We start from the raw sequence: 18,528 nt of genomic DNA on the forward strand, positions 1-18,528 counted from the left end.
CTGCGTCTGTGTAGATGCACACGCACACGCTACATTATGGCCAAGCATGCGCCCTTAAAATAGCATCTGAATAACGCGCCACTGACTTTAGACTAGGTTTTTACTGGTCTGTGGCGGAATTGTTTTCTGAAACTGCAAAATAGCACCAGGGAACGTTTGCGCCAGGACACGCCTCCTCTTTTCGCTAAACCGCCCCCGGGAGCGCAAGTTCATTCCCTAATTTACCGACGTGCGTCTGTCGAGGGAAAAGTCTGCTGTGCGTCGGGTGCAAAATAGGAATGATACATGTGTCGTGTACAAAAGTCAATTGCGCTGGGTGCAAGATAGGGCCCAGAGTGTAAATTATTTGTAAATTATTTTATTTATTCAAATTATTAAATGGATGGCACCTTATTGGGACAATAAAGCCCTCCCTACACTTTATTATTAAACGCACGTTAGACACTTTATTTCCACTTTTCGAATATTTTCTTATTTTTTATTGAAACTAAATGCCTTTCTGATCTGATATGTGATGGGAAAAGGGAGTAGAGTGAGTCCGGCAAAAGGCAGATTTGAACTCGGGTCGATTTGCGTCAAAACTTTCTGCCTTAGCATTTCACTATTGCTACTGTTGACGTTCCAGCGACTTCTGTAATCTTGTCTGGCCCAACCAGATGTCAGTGGGTGGAGTTAATGTAAACAGCCTCTGCCAACAAGGCGGGCTATTTTATTCTTACTTTAAATATTCAAGTGCAAGAAGATGTGAAAGAGAACTCAATTCGGTACTTGTGCGCTGTGTGAGAAGTTTTGTGTGTGCAACACACATCCAGTTATTTTTCCAGAATCATGACATTGATCTTGTAACGCCTAAATGTTATAGAATATAAAAGGTATTATGACATTATCAAACATACATTTTTGCTCTTACCTTGTTTAGATTGCTGGCTGTGATGATCCACACACACTGGGAGTTGCTCTCGTACTGAATGGGGAAGTTCGGTGAGGTGAAAGTCCCTGACGGACCTTGAAGATTTGATCCACAAGTTTTCACTGTATAAAGGAAAAGAGAAAAAACAGTGAGAAAAAAACAACAACAACAAAAAAAAAACAGGAATGTGCTGTTTCCCTTCAAAAGAATGTGAAAGTCTCAAATCAGATCTCAAGTCTCAATTGGTTTGAGCAGTGGTCAGCCTTCACTTAATGTTTTCTACTATTGATTTGATAATTAGAAAAAAAATGCGACCCTGCCATCTCGAGGGATTGAGTTTCACTTAGCGCTCGAAATGTTTTTTTGCGGGATTTGCATGGCTCATATTGGAATATAAGCCACAAGCCTCCACCAGTCATCCATGACCGTCTTAATTTGTCAACGATTAGCAATCCAATCAAATCCTCAGATGACTAACTTCATGCCGGCTAAACGAGTTAATTTGAAGCAGGCTTAGCCAAACACACTTGGGTCTGATTCGTCATCTTAATATAGAAATGTCAGTTATAATTTGCTAAGTAGACACGCTCTGGTGTTTCTCTCCCAAAGCCGGTGACAGTCATATCTTAAAAATTGACAACTACGGGTTTACGCCTTCTCAAATCCAGCCTCTTGTATTTTTGCCGCATTTATCATGCTTGATGTCAAAGTGACAGGGCTTTGATGAAAAGACAAGGAGGCATTATCTCCAACGGCAACAGGTTTCACTATCAGCTCCTGACATCTTGATTGCTTTTGAAAATGAATAACTCATTATCTCAGGCAAGCACGGGGAACCATGAGGCTCCTTCAGGCCCAAAAGCATACTTTTCCCTCTGAAAGTCATGCTCTCGTCAAGGAGCTCCTAATTAGAGAAGTATCCTGTGACAAGCCTTCTCCAGTCTGGCATCCGGGATAAACTTTAGCTTGAAATGATGAGGTGTTTGCGTCAATCAACAGTCATAAGAGAAGAATAGCCTACTGTACCAATAAACCTATGTGCTGCCAGTGAGAGCAGAGGGCAGTGTGTTGTGTTTATTAAAGGACTCCTATTGTGCTTTTTCACATTTTCATCTTTCTTTAGTGTGTAATGTTGCTGTTTGAGCATGAAAAAGCTCTGCAAAGTTACAAAACACAAAGTCCCTCCAGCGGGAGTTTTCTCTATATCAGTGTCAGTGTTTCTGAACTCCCTGAAACGCCTCCATTGTAGTCTTGAGTTTTCTTCCGGTAACGAACATGTCACAATATTCCTCATTTAAATAATTAATACGCAAAATAAAGGGGCGGGGCCTGGTTGAGTTAGTTAGTAGTGTGTTGAAAGGTGGTAAGGGGCGGGACATTTCCCAAACACGCTCAAAGCGCTTGACCAATCACAACACACTGCTCCATCCGACCAATCAGAGCACAGTGTGCTTTTCAGTAGGAGGGGCTTCATAGAGAAGAGCTGAAGGAATGGAGAATATGGGAAAAATAGTGTGTTTTAGGCATTCAATCATGAAAACCCAGATTTCACTTTGGACAACGAGTGGTCCATCAAGTACCAAAAGTGTTCATCGTACAAAATTGAATCTCAATGGCTTCATGCTCTCGACAGCCAATAATTCACGGCACTGAAAACATTGTGGTTGGCACAAATCATATTTATCCCTGCTGAAAGTGATCTCTTATTCAATGCAGTCTGAGTCACATTCTCTCATATATTTTCTCTGCCCAAAAAAAAAAGAAAAAAAAAAAAAGAGTATGAACAAAATAATGCATAACATTATAATAACGTTTTTCTCCCCACCTTATTCCCCCTAGATTTTTCTAGATATTTTCTAGACCAAACAATTGTCTACTAAATAAATTTTTTTCAGCATAATATTAAATAAACTTATTATATCATATTTTGCTGTGAAAAACTATGGCTCTCAACAGCATGAAATAATTGTGCTAAGTTTGGTTCATTGTATTAATTGCATTTAACATTGTTTTTTCCTGCTGTCAATGACCCCTCTCAGAAAACACGACCCACCAGTTGCAAAGTCCTGTAACGATGCTAAGAGGTTTGTTCTAGCAAGGCTTTACAATTACCTCAAATTCACCTGTTTAATCACTATATAGTTTTTAAAATCCCCCAAAATGAAAGGGAGTGGGAGGATTGTCAGGTGTCAGGTCCACTAAATGGATAAACTGAAATCTATGATTAACTCGACATACCCCTGGGGTGGCAAAAACAATATACTGTATATATATATATGGATCTAGGCAATTTTCTGCATGATTTCATTTCGCATCTTCTCAATTAGTTTGTGCAGCCTGTAGCTGCAGGAACAAACAGGCACCCAAGTGACATGAATGTAGTGATTTAGTCGAGAGCTAAAGGTTATAGACCTGCTGAGAGTCAAGCGCCACGCATGTGTGTGTGTGTGTGTAAGAGTGGGCACCTGCAGAAACACACTTCTCACCCATACTGAGTGTGCTCTGGAGTGGATAACACTGATGGGGATGGAGGTTTTGGTAGGCCTGCGCAGTTGGTGGTCATGTTCTCTGAACACACGGACCCCCCGATGACGACGGCAGCTGTCCAGAAAACTGCAGGCACTCCTTAACACAAATCTGACACAGCTAGCAACTTACTTGAGCATCACAGGATGATTTCTGTCCCTGGATACCAGTTATTTGTTGCAACACATTTACTCTTTCTCTCTTACAGCAGAGAGCACAGTTTTTGTTTAATATTGAATTTATGTAGCGTTAATTTGAGTCTATTTTACTATGATATAAATTGCATCTACTTTAATCTACAAAGATCTTTTGTTTAACAATAAATGTGCAAAATGTACCAGATCAAATAAACGATTTTGACCATCTTGTGCGATTTTAGTATTTAACTGAACATGTACAAGATTTTAAAGTCCATCTGTGGTGAAAACCAAGTTTTTTAATGTTGTTTATGTGTCTATGTGGTGTTTTTAATATGCTTTAAGACAAACCATGTGCAAATTCATAAGTCGACACCATTGCTGAGTATTTTCTCCTTAAAACTGCAGTGAACCAAAGACAGTCTCAAAAACACGCTTTGAAATCGCTGGTGTTTCTGACGTCACAAACTACCTTATAACCAATCAGATCAACGTGTGATCGTCAACCAGTGGATCTCTGAGCTGAGTGAGTGAGTGGAGGCGGGGCTCATTTGCATATTCATAGAACCGCGTATACTAAATGGGTGTAGAGCTACATTCAAGCTATTTTAAGGCAAGAATAATTTTTTTTCCAAGGTGATTTTTAAGGGATACAATTATTGACTACAGGGGGAGAGATAGATTAATTAAATGTAATGAAATTACTACTTATATACAGCAAGGATACATTAAATTGATTAAAAGGGACTGTGGCAGGAAAGAGTGTTACAAAATTTCTAATAGATGTTGTTCTTTTAGATTTTCTATTTATCAAATGATTCTGAAAAAAATGTATCACAGTTTCCACAAAAATATTAAGCAGCTCAACTGTTTTCAATATTGATATAACACGATATGTCATTGCTGTTTAAAATTCAGCTTTGCTATCAGAGCTTTGGTGACTTCAAAGCCATTAAAAAAATCTTACAGACAGCCAACATTTAAACAGTTCAGGAACAATTTGCACCACACTGCATCTTTTTGCCTCGTCTTCTCTGTCCTCAAAGATCTCATCAACAAACATGCTGAGTGCTTTGAGTCTTCGTGTTCTTTATAAAGGCAGTACACACTTCTACTATTTGTTTTACCCTCTGTGTGTCTCTCTCTCTCCATCATGCTATCTCACTGATAATGTCTCTCAGTCCTTCCCACTTTTCTTTTCTTCCCACGTTCCCACTTTTCTGTGATACTAAGAGCTACAACACTTGATGCAGTGCATACAACTGTTGTCCATCCCAGCTGTTATTCCCATCCCTGCGTCTCAGTGTTGCCGGACTGTTCTTACACACCGGCGACAACGACTTATGGACAAGCTGGCGATTTAAGAGCTCAGGGAAGCGGTCCAGAAACCTACATCAGTTCTCACAATGACGTATATCTGCGCATGCTTGTGCCTTCCCTGACAGCTCAATTACGGCCTGCTAAATGAACGGCCTTGGCTCGGTTCTCTCGCCTGTAGCAAAGCAGCCAGAGAGAAATTATCTATAAAATTAAAGGGCAGGATGAGCAAACAATTCATTACTTGGCCAACGATAACCTGTCACTTTTTATCCCACCTTCACAAAACAACGACAAGAATGCAAGACTGACATTTGTTTACAAGGGAAGCCAAAGGTAAAAAAGAAAGAAAAACAAAGGATACAGATTCAGATATCTGAATTTCCATTGTACACGCTGTATAGAAAGGTGAATTTAAGCAATACCACACAAGCCATTGTGCAATTCTCTTTTTTTAAATAAAAAATAAGTAGTTAATATTCGCTAACTACCATTTTAGATACAATATTGCAGTTACTCTGTCTATTTGTGGTCTGCCAACAAAGATTAACGCTTTACTATCCCATGAGGCCACGAGAGAGGATTTGTTAATGTCAGTGATGCTGGAAGGTCACATAACAATGACGACATCACGCAAGTAGTATTCATTCATACTATACGCATTCATACAGCTGCAAAATAATGAATTATTCAAAAGAACCTACTCAAAAAGTATGCAATTTTTGACGCAGAACGTTCTGCTCCTGTTAATAAACGAATTGGTTGAATGAATGTCTCAGCAATTAATTTATAAAGAAAAGCCACTTGTCGCCACCTACTGGCATAACTATGTAACCTGCGGAAAGAGTCACAATCCACACCATGCTGTTGAATCCTATATGCCGCAAAGTCACAGAAAGTCAAGGACCGGATAAACTGTTGTAGAAAGTTTTACACAGTTTATTCAAAATTAAGTTGACCTTCTTTTGCTTCCTCTTTGGTTTAAAAGTACATTAGCCCGACTGCCTGCTGTGATTCTTGCATTATCGGATCATTTAATCAAGAACATTGCCGGTGCTTTCCAACAGGGGTTTGGCATTCGGATAAGCTTTTAGGTCTAAGTATCAAGATAACTGCCTATATCACCCAAATAAAATATCCTTCTTTATGCATCCCTTGTATGTTCAGCCCTATTTGCAGTTTTACACTTCTTGACACTGAAGCCGACCTCTACTGGGAAAATGGGCCAAGTCAGCAGCAAGCATAAAGATTAGGAGACTCCAAGACATTGGAACAGGCTGAACAAAAAAACAATTGCCACCCAGAATGATCAATTACATCATTAAACCTCGAACACGGTTCCACACCTTTATTTTCCTGCATTCCGCGGCCTTAAAGCCACAAAACATCCAAACACGCATTAATAGTCCATCTTAGAAACAACATCACCTACTTTAAAGCTGCTCGTCCTTCTACATCAACACCAATTGCCTTGTCTTATTTCAAAAGTCAAGGATAACTAAACATCATTCGCAAGCAATTGCCTTAGCAAGCGCCACCTGTGCCCAGTAAATTCTCTGTCTTTTTCTATCCGCTAATAAACAAGCACAAAAATGAACTGCTAAGACAAACTCTATCACCAGTAATTTCGCTAGCTAGCCACTTGGGGTCGCACTGTCTAGGAGGTCTATAATACCTGCAGAGTATATTAGCATTCACTTTCATGTCAATGGCGGTTGCTTGGCAGAGCTTTTTGCTCATAGGTACTCTCTGTTCCAGACAGAAGTTTTTGAGCCAATAGCCTGGGCCACAAATCCTAATGTGCTCTGGAACTGGAGAAAAATGGCACCACAAGAACATGCAAACCCTTTCATTAGCGGCTGTCCACAGCTGTCACAGTGAACAATACAAACCCATGCCACGGGTTTTAAGAGCAATTGGTCACTGGGGAAAAAAAAGCTACAGTAATATAATTAAATACATAGGCGGGGGACATAGTAACGTGACCATTTGACATCTTAATATTGCCCTTATTGTCCAGTTTATGCTTTAATTTAAAGACATGCATACATTACTTTGTCAGTAAAAGTAATTTATGAATGTTGTGGTTTAAAATAATTATAATTTTACATGCATCGTAATTCTGTAGCTCGACAAAGCCACTGGTGAAAACAATGCAGGCAAATGCATGATAATATTCATAAAAGGAAATTATGTAAATCACACTGCATGGAAACACATCATTTGTGCTAATAGCGCCACAGTTTTACAACGTTCCCACCCCTGTGCGACTGGGATTTTAGTCACTTCTGCTGTTAAAAGACCATGCAAGCTGCTAACTAACAGACAGGAGACTACAATGAGAGCAAGATTTTCTTGTTTTAAATAAACACTTAAAACGGAGACGAGAATCAATTAATGAATGACTGTTGAGCTTGCTTAATTAATAACAAGTGTTTAAAATAAGAAAGTAATAGAAATAAAAAAGCGAAACAGCCCATGATCTCTAAATGCTGATGAAAGTGTCACTCCACTTCAGTTTGAGCTATAATTAAAGTGTCCTCCAGTATGATGGAGAAAGTCCAATTCCTGTTTGTTTGCCCAGGGCAGCTGACTGACACTTAAAGCCATTAAGGCTGTGAAAAGCTAGAAATCACTGCCGGCATGTAAATTCTGCTCTGAATTTTAGTTGCCATGGCAATACTATCAGATCCAGTGTAAAAAATAAATAAGTTGATTAGTAAGCTTGTCACCAGACAACTGCAAACACTCCTAAAATTAATTAATATTACTCCTTCTAACCTACCCCTTCTAGCTATAATTAATCCTACTAAGTATTCAGACCAAACGTCTCTTCTCGATGGCTGACCCAAATTCATAATGCTGAAATAAGACTTGACAACCTATAAAGACTGTGCAGGTTTAATCTTAAAGGGATAGTTCACCCAAAAATAATTTACTCAACCTCTTTTCAAACCGATATGGATTATATTGTACGACGTATAGGCCCCACCCACAGTATACAGTATACAGATGAGCGTTCAGTTTCTGACGTACTCCTCACACATGATAACAGAACAAATGGAAGGAGAAAAGAAATTTCCTTTGATGTGTCCTGTTTAAAATGCTCGTTTGCATCGCTGTACAGACTTCAGAAGCGTCAATAACAAGTGTATGGTTTATTTTTAATGGCATCTTGGCATTATATAAAGGGATACTTCACTGATTAGCATTAAGTAACCCGGTAGTATTTTTGAATGACCGTGCTTCCCTCCCTCATGTCCCCCTGAGACGAGAGATTTCTGTATTGTGTGTCTGGAAAAAACCCCCTCAGATGGCGCAAAAATCGTCATTTTGTGACGTCGGAGGCATTTTTGTCCAGAGGCGAGAGACTCATGTTTTCAACCTGTCCATAGGGGGATCTCACGATAAAACGCCGTCTTTTCAGTTTCGAGTCGACTAGTAGCCTAGTTGTATCATTTCTTCCGATACTGCCCTCTGTAACCGGTAGGCGTGGCTTGGGAGTGGCCTCGTAGGGCAGCGAAGCAAGTGCATTCTGGGAGTTGTTGTCTTTCATCCACATGAGCCAAAAATACATTTTCTGGCTTTTCTCAGTCAAGCCGCCATCAACTTCTAAAATAATTTCACATTTCTACTACATGACCCAATTTAAATACACATTCATCTTTTCATTCATCTGAAATATCCCGTTAATGACATTAATGACATTATATGTTTGTTCGGAGCATTTGACTGCAGATTGTTTTCGTAAATGAGGCCGGGTGCAAAGAAGAGTTCGCAAATAAGCTTTTAATGAAAGATTAAGTAGCCAACACTGTAAACCCTAACACTCAAAATAATTAATTGGTTTGAGTAGGGTAAACTTAGCAAATTATTTCAATCAAATTAACTTTTATGAGTATTTAGAACTTTCTTTTTCTTTTGAGTTCGCAAAACTGATAGATTTTAAGTAATCTGAATTGTTTAATTGTTTTGAGTTTTATGAACTTCTTTCTTTTAATTTTGACTAATTTAAACTGAACTGAAACCAGGCTGGGATTTCCATTTCCCAGCATGCTTTGCCATGACACTCGAAAGGGAAATAAAATGCTAAAATTAAGTATTATATAACGTATTTTGTGCAGAATTAATGTTAAGAAGTAGATTTAGTAGCGTTTAATGTTTTGCTATACTCATTTAGAAGAGTTTCTAGCCAAGTTTCCACTTCTAAAAATATTTAAGTTGAGATTACATGATCATTTTAAGTTAAATGTATGAACTAGCTTAGTCAAATATTTCAAATAAAGAGCAATTAAAATGTCAGAGTACGAAATAAAAATCTGCCAGTTCTGCTTAATTCAACTTTGAATTTCTTAACTTCATTTTTTTTTTTTTTTTTTGCCAACTTATTCGGGGTTACAGTGAACTCTATTAGATCTGAGACTGTAAGTAAAGAATGTATGAAAATGCATTGTTTTAAAAGTGTTTTTATAGATAATGTTTTCAAAACACTTGTGAGTGGGCATTGATACGTTCCCCCCACACAATTACGTTAACCAATCGGAACAGTGGCCATTTACTGACAAGCCATAAAGCAGCTGAAACCTGAAAATAATATTGTTTCCGCATATATAAATTTTTTGTCCAAAAACCTCAAGGAACACTTTAAAGTAATAAAATATCCCTGTCACGACCCCTTTACTCTGGAGAACTTTGAGAACTTTGACTTTGAGATCAAACCTGCCAAGTGTGAACTCACCCATAACATTAATCTTGAATTTGAACAGAAACATATACAGATGTTCAGTGTGGTTAGCAAGTGACAGACTCACCTCTACAGGCAGGTCTATGGTCAGTCCACGCGGCGAACACCTCCGCCACTCTCTGACACGTGATGCTCTTGGAGCCCTGAAGAACGTGATCTTCATCACAGGTGAACTGGGCTGTCGAACCGATACTGTGGGGATCCATATGAACAGAATGATAAACAAATCAGATCCAACACAAGTCCATTAGCATGACTCAATGATCAGGGTGAAAGATGCACATGAAAATAAGGCCATGAGAGCTTAAAGTTGGGTTATATATAATGCTGTGTACCAGTCATTCACCCAAGACAGCACGGAAAAATACTGTGCATCTTTCGAAGAAAAAAATTATATTTCATATAAAATATGCCATATACTCTCAGCTCTATGCAAGCACACAACATACAAACGCAAAGTTAGAGAGGAAAGTAGTGCAATATGCACAAGAGAGGGATAAATAAATGAAAACATATCAAAAGAACGTCTTATCCTTGCAGTCAAAACTGTGGTGCGCCTTGATACTCTATAAAACTCTAGTTTGAAGCTTTCTCCATTTCTTCAATGCTTCCTTCAATCTGGGGTTGGACAGATCTCAATAAATCCACTCAGCAAACTCCGACACTGGCCTTACATGTACTTTCATTTGAGGAAACCACAAACGGTTGTTCGTAAAAACCTCTGCATCCAAACATGAAATGCATTCACTGGGTTTTCTGCAATCCAAGCCATGTTACACAAAAACCTGGAATAACGTCAGTGTCGCAATTTGAATCGGCTAGCCCTAATTAGTGTCTTAATTCACATATGGTCAGCTTCCCTGTGGAGCTGGTATTAGCTTGACATTGGGAAAGTCTTGCAAGGGTCTGGATTGGAGAACATGATTTATATGCTCCGGGAGTGCTAAACAGAGGACACTACTGTAAGATATTCAGATGCTACAATATTAATGACAGGCCTCAGTGTAGCGCTGTATCCATAATACAGTTTTCTTCTTTCCTTGAAAAAAATGTATATGTAAGGGCTGACTGTGCATTACCCTAGTTATTACACAACTACTCATCCAATAAATAAATATGTGGACATGAAAAATTTATTTGAGTTGAAATGATCTTATCTGCATATAACCTTAAGGCCATTACAATGTATAAAAAAATCTGCAAAGCAACAAGACGAACACTGCAGCAATATTACAGTAATGTGTTACCATGTAAGATGGCGAATATTAAGGCCCCGATATACTCACCGCAAAGTTATTTTTCATACTTTGCTTAGGGGTATAAAGAAGTTTGAAATACGTGAGCAAGGGTATAATGTTAGCGAGCATCCCAACGCCATTTAGATGAAGATGTAAATATGTGCTGCGCATTTTCCTTTCAATAACAAGATAAACATTTAAAGAAAATGACAGTGCTGAGAAAACAACAGTTAAGAAAGCATCTGATCATAGCGATGTGGATATATTTACATTAGCTCTGCAATTCAGCACTCCAGTCAAGTCACTTTTTTTATCCAGCACTTTATACAATAGATTGCTTTAAAGCAAGCAGCTTTAGAGTATTAAACATAAAAAACAGTGTCTCTATCAGAATTATGTCGTAATTTAAAGCGGCTCTCCATTGTGTTCATGATTTTACTTGTAGACGTTTGACCACGACGGATTAGAGAAGAAACGACATGGTCAAAGGGGGTGGAGCCTCAGAGCCACACCTCCCTATTACGTAATCACCAAGGACCAATGGTAGTTCGACCAGGCAGAGTGAACTTTTCTGGAAAGTTTGCTTCCGAACTCCTGAAACAAACGGACTTCGTTTTGGCCTGATTTTGATCGAAATTACGTCACACAAGTTTGTTCTCCGAATTCGCTTGAAGTATATCGGGGCCATTAGGGAACTTCAGAACGCCTCGAATGATCCATCAGAATATAATTATCAGCATCCAATGCTAGCAGTCTTGGTGGAGAATGCGGGGATAACCAGATACCTTCCAGCGAAGTCTTCATTGGGACACACAGCACCTAAGAGTGATTACCTAAAGTCGTTGCCAATGCGCTTGCCATTTTCAGGTTCCCCCGGGTCTGGACAGGAGTTAGAGGCCTGTTTGATTCCTCCTTCGTTTACTGCAAATTCAGAGCACAGTTAGCCATTAGACACATACATACGGATAAACTGCATTTTCGTCATGCAAGCCTCATGCAAACGGCTTCACAGAACGATTTGAAGAGGAGGTGGAGCTTACATGTGAACACAGACTCAAACACACAACGCACACACACCCTGGAATCATCTAATTGATAACCGCTAACACATCCCCACTAATGTGTCTCAGTGCAGTCGTCGCTTTGTAAGAGTGTGACTACATCATTGAAAGTGGAGATACTGACTAAATCCCAGATCGTATTAGCAGCTTTTCATGTTAAATTGAGGGCACACTTTATTATCAGTAGTATTAATAGAGATTATATTCGAACACTATGTCAGAAAAAAAACACAAAAAAACGCTGACTAAAGGACATACACGTTTATTTAATGGATCAATGTTATTGATTTAAGCTATTATAAATTCTTTGTTTTGCGTGATCTAATGTAAAACAGACTGAGGTTCGAGTTGGTTGTTGGCATGGGCCATGTGACTAGTCTTTCTATCTGAGGTTGAGAGGACCATGTCACCTCTCATTTTCCAACCGAGTGAACCTGACTTCAAATGCAGCCCTTTCCACGCACATACACACTTGTACTGTACGTCTATGGGGTGATGCAATTAATGCACAATTAATATTTCATTTAACCATGCAGTCAAAATATGCAGAATAGAACAAAGAGAGGTCTCAACATAATGCAGAAATGCTCACTATCATCAGCATGCACACAAGCACAGCACTGTAAAATGAAAATGACTCCCACTGTATTGAAGACACTCACTTTTTATGCGTCCTGACCATATTAAAGAAGCTCAAATGACTTTCCAGTGCAAATGCACTTGATTTGTTTTTGGACCAGTCTTAGTAGCTGTACATATCATTACTTTCTAAAGTGGATGTCTTTGCATTTGTTTAACTGTCCCTAAAACTTTTAATTCCTAAGACAATCTAATGAGGAACAGTGGCTTCCTCTAATGTGTGTTCACTGACTCAGACTTGCAATTCCCTTTAAATGAGGCTCAAGATGTCTCTCCAGAAATGGCTTGTGATTGAATGATGGAAATGTGGACATGACACAAGAGGAGGAATTCACTAAGAATGAAGGATGATGGAGGAACTTATTCCACACGCTGTTCTCATCGTTTTAACCGCAATTTACTACATAATGCAAATTATGAAACAATTTCAATGACCTAATTTAAATACTCATGACAGTGCTATTCTAGCTTTTTCTGCTGAAATATTGCATGCTTAAGTGCTGCAAGTGTTTAGTGGATTCATCCCACAGGTTAAAGGTAATGAAAAGCACAAGATACAAATGGAGAGATGAGACAATGCAACATTATACATGAGGTTTAAACATGATAACTGAGTGATTCTGAGGAAAAGAACAAGAAAAACAAATGAGGAAAAACAATGTCTTGCAAATTATAAATGGAAGAAAAACTGATAGATTGTTCTTTATTCATCCAAGCAACTTGGAAATTAGTCTCATTTAAAGAGGCAATTCACGTCAGAGCTGCTAGAACATCATGAAACGTCTATGTGTTTTTCTGCACAGGTTGTCGGTTAGGTCAACCTGCTTTTCTTCCAAGTATCCATTGTCATGCTTTTTACAGATTCAATCTGGCCTCTTCATTAACTATTAAAAGTTCTGGAAAGGTGCAATGGGAAAATGGAGCATATGCAAATGTCAAACCAATACAAAGGTTGATTTTCTCAAAGCACGGGTGAAACTGTGACTAACATCAAAAGCAAAATGTGATTTTCCTGTATTTTGCAGAGCTTTGAACATTGATGTACTCAGCCCACTCTGTGATTAAGTTAATAACCATTAATATCCATGCCATTAATCCATGCGTACTACTTCAAAGCAACTCCCACTTTACCTGACAATTGACATGCAAAGTCCATGGACTTTAACCAAGATTTTAAGATAATATGTAAATAAATTGAATGCATAAAAATAATTATGGTATAGCATGTCAAACTACGTGACTTCCCAAAAGTATTTCATGTTAACTACCTCACTTTTGTGTATGTCTATAAAGTCTAACAATTCAATATAAAATATTACATACACAATGTCTACATGGCATGATTTCTCCATTAATGCGTTCACACGGTGCCTATAATATCCAGCTGCCTTGCTTCAAAAATTGGTTATTTACCTCAGTTAAAAAAAGATAAGGGAAACCATCTCGACTTGCCAGAGATTAACTTGAATGGAAATCTCCAGGATGTGATGAATGTGGACTCATATCGGTGGAGACAACAGCAAATAACAAAAACTACACATGAAGAAATGAACATGGTCTGAGTTAAGACACACAAAAACAGACAGTTTCTGATGAATGTCTGTAATATGTGGATAATAGGTATAATCACTCTATATCTATCTATCCTTTCACTCATTTTTTCATTCACCACTCAACTCATCCATTCAAATAATGGCCACAAAGAAACAAGAAAAATCAACCCTGAATATCAAGGAAAAAAAAGTTTGCATGTTTGATTCAAAACAACATTCAGTGACGATCACTGAGTGTAGGAGTAGTGTGAATATGTTAAAAAAAAGCATTGTTGTCTCTGCACATGTGTGCATGGTGTATTTGCAGACATGCGTGGGATTTAGGTGCTTGTGAAGCTAGCAAACACTGTGATGCTTCGAGCTCTACAAGTGCACTGGATGGTGCTCGGCTTGTATGTGAAAGATGACACAAAATTATATTTTCCCTCTTATTCTGAAAGAACAATTACATTAAAGCCTGTATAGCTTGTTGTTGAATCCCGGTCAGTTGAGTTGACAATCGAGCAGTGCATATCATCTCTGTCGGGGGAAAACCTCGTATCTCCATATTGTGTCTTTTTTATTTTATTTTCCATAAATCATATTGGACAGCTTTTACATCTGTCAGTGGGTTTTGCAAATCCTCAAACTAACACATATTTGCTGGTCAAAAAACTCCAATTGGGCTTGATTTTGGTATGTTAATACTGTAATGACACATGAAAGTGTCTGACCATATATAAAGTATAAATATATAAATACCATATACCATATAAATACTAGCAATACCAATAAAAAGTGCAGTGTTTTTTCCACGGTTTTGGACATATGACGTTTCTGCCCGACAGCGACGTATTTTTACCCTAAAACAAATTCTAATAGTTGAACATATTAAAGTTCAGTTCATGCCGCTTATGCAAGTAATAAAATGTACAAAAACAATCCATGGATGAGCATTACCATATATGGACATTACATATGTGTGTACATACAGTAAATTAGGATAATTATAACTCAGATCCTAACTGTAATCGTAATGCCTTCAAAATTTCAAGAAAAACAATTAAGACATTATTTGGATATCTTTAGATATTGAAGAAAAAGTACTTTTGGGGACAGTTTATAGTAATTTTGTCTACAAAAGTGTCAATGTTGTGCATATTTGCGGTGTAATGAGGCCTTCAGCGGCACACGGGTCTTTTGACGGGTGGACTGATATCTTGACCGTATGCCTTTTGGAGAAAGCTTGATCAAATTCAGCCCTGCTTTTGGATGTGAGCCTGTGTTAATAAAAAACACTTAAAATGTGTTTAAAATGCCTAAAATTACAGACTCTGTAGTCTTTGTAGCCAGATAATTCGCTCTCGTCTCCCTCGTGAAAACGCCTCGTGATTTTCTCAATTTTCTTTTTTTTTTCAATCTCAATTAGTCATGATTTCTGCAGGATCATTTATTCTTCTGATTGAATCTGTGACCAGTTATAGTCTGATGTAATTCCTTTACCTTCAGTGATGAAATTTGTTGAAACCTCTTCAGCTATAACTGAACATAATGAACTCTCTATGAACTGAAAAGGGCTAAAAGTAAAAGTGCATGTAACTATTCGCTTTAGAAATATATCTTGTTATATTGTATTGTTCAGTCGACCTTTGTGATTAAGCCTCTCAGTCAGAAGGAAAATAATGATAAAGAAAAGCTTTTTTTTTTTTTTTACATTTACAGATGCAGTGTAATTTAAAAGCTAAAGTATTTTGAAAATATCACAACTGCAGATTAAATACACAGACGCTGAGCTACTGATAAATATAACTCAAAATAGTGACGCTACTAACTGAACTAGTTTCTCCCCAAACAGGGTTATTATCCTTAACCAAAACTAAAACTATTAAAAACATTTATGTTAATTGAAAAATAAAATAAAATAAAATAAAATAAAATAAAATAAAATAAAATAAAATAAAATAAAATAAAATAAAAATTAGTTGAAAAACTTAGTTGAGCAACTGAAAAAAATACTAAAACTGAAATAAAAAAATAACCTAAATAGCAATATTTTAAAAAAAGAAAATAATAAAATGACAAAATTACTAAAGATGAAACACAAATTAAAATAAAAGGAAAAACTAAAAGCAAATTCAAGATATTAATAAACCTATACATAAATAAACTAGGGCTGTCACTTTTGTGAAAAAATCCTGTTCGATTTTTGAGACATAAGTGTTCATTGAATCGATTGTAAAATCGATTTTCCATGTCTAAAGACGTTTCCATTTTAAACGCCAAATATAGGCAAATCCACGGACAACTAACAGGCATTAGGACGAAAGTGAAGAGGGAGCTTGAGACGCGCACAAGTCAGCAATATTTCTGATGATTTATTAGCGTGAAGTTTTGTGCACAATGACAAACAGGAGTGCAACATTCTCGAAAAACAATAAGCGTGGACTGCCATAACATCAGTGAAAAACATCACTGCAGTCTTCAACATGGCTGTGTTCACGATTAGAAAAGTCAAGCAAATTTCGCCTACGTAGGCAATTGTAGACCGTAGCCCGAATCTGTATCTGTATGCATGAGACTGTCTGAATACCGGCAGAATTCACATGTTTGTTGTAAAAAGAGACACATTATGCATAAGTATAATTTGCTGTTATGAGTGTTTGTCAGTTGCTTTCGCTGCGGGCGTATCGTGACGAGCTGGACGCGCTCCGAGAGAAGGCCGTTAAAATCGATTCCCTATTTTCGTTTTCTAAACTTGTGTTGGTTGGTCCGATCGATTGTGCAATCGATTTTCGAACGTAAAGTGACAGCCATAAAATAAACATAAATAAGAAATATTTTCCCTAATATTTCATATATCAAAACACAGTCGGTTGACAGCCGCATCATTTTGTTGAAGAAAACTAATAGGACCCAACTGGCCGTGTGAAAATAAAGAAATAAATCAGAACGTGTTGAGGTCAGGGGACTGTGTTGGCGTTTAACTTGCTGTTCTCTTCTAACGGGCTCTGAGCGTAAGCATCATGTTGCAGTTTTCTCCATCCATCAGCCTGGGAGAATTCAGGCCTTTCTGCTGGAAGTTTGGGGTTATTTTAGGCCACTTCTTTCCCAGGTCATCCTTTAGAATGATTCCTCTGCTATGTTTAGAAAAGTTGCCTTTTTTCTCACATTCAAGGCTAGTGGAGTATGAAACCCGCAGGGCTTTTAGAGCTCAATCAAGAGTCAGAGAGGCAGAACTCTCTGTGAGACCTGTTATTCTCATTCCCTCAAACTTACCCTCTGCCTCTCTTTCTCCGCATCCCTCTAATTCACACAGACAAATACATACACACACACACACACACAGTTGATGAAACACTCCTTTGACACTGTTTCTCACACATTCAACCAAACATGCATAGATTCAAAACACACACACATCCCTAGCTAATCTCTCTTTACTCTGTGATAGGAAATGACTGGCATACAGAAAAATGACATCGCCAGAATCACATCCCTTACCTTGCACAAGAAAAAGTGTTTTTTGAATAAGGAGGCGTAATTCTGACCAAACACTTATGTGCAGATCGCATTTTATTTTTTAATTGATTCATGTGGCCAATGCACAAACAAATCACATATAAAAACATAGCTTTATATAAATACTCAATGCTTCATGCCCTTTCTTGGACATCGCCAGCATGCGTGGGGAAATATGGGGCGTTCAGGTGGACACATAAGCAGGGTGAGCAAGCAAACAAGCATGCAGTCACATGCACTCACTTACTCCATGATCAATGTGCATCCATGGTGTCATGCCAAATTATTGACAAAATGTGTTCCCATGTAGCCAAAAAAAGTAATATACCAGCTGGTTTGACTGTAAAACATAGATATACCTGGTGCAAACAATCAATATGTTGAAACCAATTATATGGGCCGTCATAATTCATTACTTAAACACTATAAAGATCAGCCTTAAGAGAAAATAGAAATACATCTACGCAAATTTACAAGGAATGAATGAATAAGTTAAAGGTATAGTGGAGGATCTTTCCGAATTTCAGATAAGACCCGCCCTCTCCACTTTTTGAATAAGTTTGATTGATTCACCAGAATGATTGACAATTAGGAGGACCAATAGTATAGGTGATCCACCCGGAAGTAAAAAATCCTCCACTATACCTTTAATATTCTTTTACAAAAAAAAACTCCACTCCACTTTGCAGTTCTGGAGTATTACTGAAAATTGAAAGCTAATACTTAAAGGTGCAGTATGTAATATTGACAGCTAGAGATAGAAATGGGTTAGAGAGAGTTGTTTCCCCCTCCTCCTCAGACTCGACACTCACGCGCGTTGCCAGATTGAGGACATGACATTTGCAATTGACATTAAGTCATGGCATGTTCACACCAAGGACGATGACTATAACGATAAAGATATA

At 37.9% G+C, this 18,528-nt stretch overlaps 1 protein-coding gene across 1 annotated transcript in view; it reads right to left on the reverse strand.

Annotated features, from left to right (window-relative positions):
- Window positions 1-18,528, reverse strand: part of csmd3b (CUB and Sushi multiple domains 3b) — a gene marked incomplete at its 5' end in the record, with an annotated part of 449,682 nt that overhangs the window by 200,805 nt on the left and 230,349 nt on the right. The window contains 3 exons of the mRNA XM_084131937.1: window positions 911-1,032; window positions 9,702-9,826; window positions 11,706-11,793. Coding sequence (XP_083988063.1) covers window positions 911-1,032; window positions 9,702-9,826; window positions 11,706-11,793 — 335 coding nt within the window. The remainder of the gene's footprint in view (window positions 1-910; window positions 1,033-9,701; window positions 9,827-11,705; window positions 11,794-18,528) is intronic.

This window comes from Abramis brama, assembly GCF_963993115.1.
Source record: "Abramis brama genome assembly, chromosome: 12".
In the NCBI taxonomy this organism is placed as follows: domain Eukaryota; kingdom Metazoa; phylum Chordata; class Actinopteri; order Cypriniformes; family Leuciscidae; genus Abramis; species Abramis brama.